Source organism: Vipera berus (genome assembly GCF_964194415.1).
Source record: "Vipera berus genome assembly, chromosome: 1".
NCBI classification, from domain to species: domain Eukaryota; kingdom Metazoa; phylum Chordata; class Lepidosauria; order Squamata; family Viperidae; genus Vipera; species Vipera berus.
In genome coordinates, this window is record NC_138202.1 from 2434094 (window position 1) to 2440464 (window position 6371).

The window sequence follows — 6371 nt, forward strand, 5'->3', positions numbered from 1 at the left end:
TACTCTTCAAGGGAAGGCCCACATGGAACACATTGCGATAATCCAACCAGGAGGTGACCAGGGCATCCTTTGTCCTGGAATGAGTGCAACTGGCAGATAAATAAAGTTGTGAAAAGTCGATAACTGCCATTTGATCCTTAAGTAGGAGTTGTGAGTACAGGAGGACCCCAATTTCTCACAGGGTCTCTTTGGGGCAATGCAACCCCATCCAGCACCAAAGATGGTATAGGCCTAGAACTAAAGATCCCCACACCCCAAACCACCCAGTCTTGGTGGGGTTCCTTAGACGACTGTGTTTCCCCATGCAGACATTCATAGCCTCCAGACAGCAGGACACAACATGCACAGCACTGCTTAATTTGTCAGAAGCAAAGATGTGCAGTTGGGTGTCAAAAGCATATTGAGGAACCTCACCACATGGAAATGGATGAGCTTACCCTGCAGTCCCATGTATATGTATAATAGGAGAGGGGACAGTACTGACCACTGTGGCACATAAAAACATAGGAATCTGTCCTCCCCAGTCCCCATTGAGTCAACTAAGAAAAGGATGGACACAGTATCTTAGCTGTTCCTAGCACTTCATTCTTCTGTATACACAGAGCTCTGTGGTTGTTCCTGGAATCTACTGGAGCCACTCTACCAGTTTAAGAGTCACAGCCCAAAATGTCCCTCTCTCTAGGACCACTTTTGCCTTGACTGTCCATATCCTCTCTAATTCATTCTTTAGACCCTGTACCTTCTCCAGTTTTCCATCCTCCTTCCTCCTGATGTTGCTGTCATTAGACACTGCTGCATCTATCCCCACCACTGTCTTCTTGTGTATGACCTCTGTGTCTGGTTGATTGGCCAGGACCTGCCTGTCTGCCTTGATCTGGAAGTCCCAGAGGATCTTAGCCTTGTTGTTCTCCACAACTTTGTGTGGAATATGACATCTGGGCTAGGTCTAATCCGTGCACTGTGCATATATTCTCATATATAAGACTAGCACTTTTAGGTGCCATTCAGTGTACGCTTTTCTTGCCCGCATCTTGCACCCACCACTATATGTTGGTCTGTCTCTGAGACTGGATGAGATATTCAGGTGTGGTCAAACCAATTTAGAATATTGAGGAACCCTGATTCCTCTTGTTGTTCACATTCAATGACTATGAATGTGAACAAGGACTATGCGTTTTTTTTTCAGTTGCATCAACAGACATAGAGTATCGGCAACAATATGGTCATGTTTAGCTTGTGATTCATGAAGACATACAGATCTTTTCCAGACTTGCTGCGGCCCAGCATTCATTCTGCTATCCTAAACAAGTGACTTTGATTTTTTTTCTACACAAAACTAGGACTTTGATATATCCACATTGAATTGATCTAATTGGATTCTGACTATGAATCCATCTTGTTGAGATCTTCTTTGAATCCTGATACAATCCTCTATGACAATGTTTCTCAATCATGGGAACTTTAAGATATGTGGACTTCAATTCCCAGATCTTCTTAGTCAGTAAGGTGGATGGAGAATTCTGGGAGTTGAAGTCCACAATTATTAATGTTGCCAAAGTGGAGAAATATTTCTCTAAGATTTTATTTTCCTCCCATAATTTGTTGCTAACTGCAAATCTAATAAAGACATTGTTGTGTAGTGGGTTCCTTTCTTGAAGGAAGAGACGAGGCGAGTGAGTTCATGCTTTTATTGAAGGTCAGGAACTGAACTGAGGAAATAGGGATGCAATGCAGCTCTTTATACACTGGCCTCTAGGTGGCGGCCAGTAGGTTTAAAGCAACCTATTGCCGCCCTAGAGGCAGCCAATGGCAGCTCTGAAGATGGAAAATATCGCCAAATGCTTTGATGAAGTCAAGGCACACTATGTTCATTGCATTTCCATGGTCAAGTCAACTGGTCTTTTTATCCTCCTCTTCAAAAGAAAAAAGAAGTTCCAACTGGTTTTGTTAACTTGTTCAAAAACTCCTGCTGGCTCCCATTAAACATTGCATTACTTTGTACAAAAACGTAAAACAATATTATGAGGAAGGACATGTTATATTTTAAACTATATATTTAAATATGAAAGGTAAATAAGAGGTTCACTTTTCACAGGCCACCCTCCCCTTGGTCAGCTTGCCAGTGTCCAATAAGGTTCAAATTAGTTGTTCTGTAACAGTTCTAAAGTTTGGTGCCTCTTTGGTTGGTGTTCACATTCCATTCCTAGGTCTGTGTCCTTGGATTATCCAATTGTTGTCTCTGATTGGCACTTCTAGTTCCTGTCATTCCCCTCCTTTTATTCCTCTATCTTCTCTGTACATTTTATGGCAGGCTGCCATCAAAGCAAAGCAGGGCTGCAGTGGTGTGATGGCAGATATGACACATCACATATTTGTTTCTAGACCTCAAGAGGCAAAGAGGAAATCTTCTCCATTGGCAAAGACTTTCTGCTCAGGAGAAGATCTTCTTAGTTTTAGTCACGTTCTCTTTCTGGATATTTCCTTTGAATGGGTACGGATTATTTATGGGAGCACCTTTTGCCGGCGTCAACTTCCCATCATCCTGTGCACTCCCACAGGGCCTCCTCAGGGTGCCATCGGCCAGGGAATGCTGACTGACGGACCCCAGGGGGAGAGCATTCTCTGTGGGCGCACCTGCCGTCTGGAACCAACTCCCTGTTGACCTCCGGATGGCTCCCGACCTTCGCTCCTTTCGCCGTGACCTGAAAACTTGGTTATTTGAGCTTGCCGGCCTGGACTGAGGGATTGGGATTTTAAGTTTTTTAATTTTAAACTTTTAGAATGTGTTTTATTTATTAGGGCTAATTTAATTTAATTTATTTTTAACTTTGTATAGTGTACATTTTATGTTGTGTTTTAACTGCCCTGTACACTGCCCCGAGTCCTTGAGGAGAAGGGCGGTATATAAATCCAATAAATAATAATAATAATAATAATAATAATAATAATAATAATAATAATAATAATAATAATAATAATAATAATAATAATAATTATTATTATTATTATTATTATTATTATTATTATTATTATTATTATTATTATTATTATTATTATTATTATTATTATTATTATTATTATTATTATTATTATTATTATTATTAATGTAATGGGATCTTTCTAAACTATACCCAATAGGATTGATTCAAACTCAGAAAATCCCTCAAAAGTACTGGACCCAAGACAATAGAGAGATTTTTGTGTCTCTCAAGAAGGGTTTGGGGAGATGTTTTAGTTTGTATTCAGCTCTTTGTGGGGCTAGACAACTCAATTGACTTTTATTGTAATAATAACAACAGAAACAACAACAATAATAAAACAACAACAACAACAACAAATTTGGAAGGGACCTTGGAGGTCATCCAGTCCAACCCCCGGCTTAGGCAGGAAACCCTATACCATTTCAGACAAATGGCTGTCCAGTGTCTTAAAAACTACCACTGTTGGAGCGTTCACAGCTTCTTGAGGCAGGTTGTTCCACTGGTTAATTGTTCTAACTGTCGGGAAGTTTCTCCTTAGTTCTAGGTTGCTTTTCTCCTTGATAGGTTTCCATCAATTGCTTCTTGTCCTGCCTTTGGGTGCTTGGGAGAATAGCTTGACTGTGTTGTGGCCCCAACCCCCGAGCCTGTCCTGCCTGAGGAAGAGGACTCTGAGGATGATGGGGAGGAACTGGCAAGGCCTCCCTCTCCGGGACCCTCCCTGCTGGCAAGGCCTCCATCTCCATCTGAAGGCCGACAGGAACAGCCTGTGATTAGCCAGGCTGGGAGTGAGCCAGAGCAGCTGCAGCAGATGGAGAGTAGTGGAGATGAATCATGGATGTGGCTGCTCTCAGGACTTTGTGAAAAACAATAATTTAATTAACTTCTGGTCACATCTTTGGAATTCTGTCAGATTTACTACCTGTTTGAAACCCTGGCCTGAATTCTTGATAATGCTTCTGTCCTTTTGTTTCTGGACTGTTTGCTTGTTTGCTTGGACTCATTTTGAGTAATTTTTTGGAAGTTATCTCATTCCCGCGGACGCTTGAGGTAATGAGCCTATTTTGGCTGACTGTTTGTATTTTGCTGCCAAGGCCTTATCAGAAGGCAATTACTAAAGCTTGAGGAATTAACCCTTGCTAGTCGTGCCTGCTTGTCTGTCTTTTTGTACCCCAGGGGGGGACAGAACAGAGTGCCTCTCCTTTGTGGCAGCCCCTGAGATATTGGAACACTGCTATCATGTCCCCCCATGTCCTTCTCCTCATTAAACTAGACAACCAGTTATAACACATGATAAGGCATTATTTAATGGACATGTTCCTCCTTCTCTGCTATCATATTTTAGAAATGTCATCAGCTACTAATCATACCTTAAAAATAAATATCTTCCCCATGCCTCCCTTAGTTAGAGATTTTTCTTCCTTATCATATTTTCCCTACAATTCAGATTGGGCCTCAGTAGAATAATGTAGCATTTGGGGAAAAAGATACAAGCCAAGAGACCAGCCCCAGAGGCCAAGATGGAGAAGATCTCCACAGCCACCATGGATTTCCCTTTGGTGCTGAGATTGGTGGGGATGAAGGTGATCCAAACACTGCAAAAGACCAACATGCTGAAAGTAATGAACTTGGCTTCATTAAAGCTGTCAGGCAATTTCCTAGCCAGAAAGGCCACAGTGAAACTGATGAAAGCCAAAAAACCCAGGTAGGCCAGGACAGTGTAAAACATTGAAGTTGAACCTTCATTACATTCCAAGATGGTCTCTCCTACCAAGGAGTGGAAGTCCAAGTGGGGAAATGGTGGAGAGGTTACCAGCCAAGTGGCACAAAGAACTGCTTGGACCAGGGGACAGGCTAAGACAATGGAGTTGGTCAGTGGCTTTCCTAAGAGTTTCCTTGCTTTGTTCCCTGGTTTGGTGGCCATGAAGGCCAGAACCACCATGACAGTTTTTGCCAAGATAGAGGAAACCGCAAGGGAAAAGAAGATGGCAAAGGCAGTTTGTCGTAAGAGACAGGTGAGGTTTCCTGGTTGACCAATAAAGAGGAAGGAGCAGAGGAAGCAGAGCAGGAGGGAGACCAGGAGGATGTAGGTGAGATCTCGGTTGTTTGCCCAGACAATTGGTGTATCGTGATGCTTAAGGAAAATCGCCAGGACTGCAGATGTGATCATAGAGAGACAAAGAGCTAGAGAAGCTAAAGTATATCCTAAAGTATCTTGATAGTGAAGGAAGTGTATCTTCTTGGCAATGCAATGGTTCTTGTCCTTGTTAGGATATTGGTCTTCTGGACAGGGGCCACAGTGAGGAGCATCTGAAATCAAGAGTCACTTTACATTTCATGGTTTATCAAAAAGGGCTAATCATTATTTAATACTCATAATTCTGAGGGTACATTAGTCAGAGGCAAGGATGTTTTCAGCTCTTTGGCTCAACTTCTCTGCTTTGTATTTTGCATCTCTTCATTGAGACTATTTTTTTCAGAGAAGGCAGACATAGGTAGATCGATCCTCTCTTTCTCCAACAGGTCTATCAATCTCCTGGGAGACTGGTACTATTGACTGAAGAAGCACACCCAAAATAATGAAAATCAAAACTTGAACCTTACACTCTTCTCCTTCGTGAAAAGATTGGTAACTGTATTTCCTGGTGCCTTGTAAGAGAAGGAGTAGAAAGTCCAATAGGGATCCCATGAATTGTACCCTGAAACTATCTTGCATTAAATTTATGAGCAGCAGGAAAGATGGTCAGGGGAGCAGGACTCAGAGGTTCTGCTGAAAAGCCTGACTATTTTAAAGAATCTACCAGAATGACAACAAAATTGATATTTGTTTCTATGAATGGCTTGCTTCATCCTGGAAAATATCCACTTAAAAGTGTGCACTACCTGTCTGATTAGAAACGGTCCCTTCTGGGCAAGGGGCACATTGGTAGCAGCAAACCTGCTCGCCCTCTGGAACTCTTCTCCTCTCTCCTGCCTGGCACCTCTTCATGCCACACCTGGCAAAGGGCACCTTCTGAAAGAGAAAAGAGAAATAACGTAGGTGGCCTAAGAATTGAATGTGCTTCATTTATCCATTTGTACATTTTTATATCCATCATCAGGAACTCTTGAAAAGAAATGGTTAACTGGGCTCTAGCATAACTAGGAAAAGGCACGGGGAGATTAAGGCCCGTTCCATTCCAAACCACCAATGGATGCTGGAGATGGGAACTCGGACTAGACATGCAAAGAAAGCTTTTGAATTTTGCTATAGCTTTTCTAAAGCAAAAGGGGATGCAACTGAATGGGAATGGTCCATGGAAACCACTGTTGGCTGCTGTAACTGTATCTTGGATTTCAAGAAGAAGTTCTTCCTAATCTCAACCCTTTTTGATATGTCACAGATGAGACCTC

The 6371-nt window shown here is 42.1% G+C and overlaps 1 protein-coding gene across 1 annotated transcript; it reads right to left on the reverse strand.

Annotated features, from left to right (window-relative positions):
• Positions 1–4383: 4383 nt before the first annotated feature.
• Positions 4384–6051, reverse strand: LOC308659836 (vomeronasal type-2 receptor 26-like; the record flags this gene model as incomplete). The annotated part of the gene is made up of 2 exons (XM_081313860.1): positions 5862–6051; positions 4384–5288 (listed from the first exon to the last, which is right to left on the reverse strand). The coding sequence occupies exons 1-2, from the start codon at positions 6043–6045 to the stop codon at positions 4384–4386; spliced, it is 1089 nt and encodes a 362-aa protein (XP_081169986.1). The 5' UTR covers positions 6046–6051.
• Positions 6052–6371: the final 320 nt, after the last annotated feature.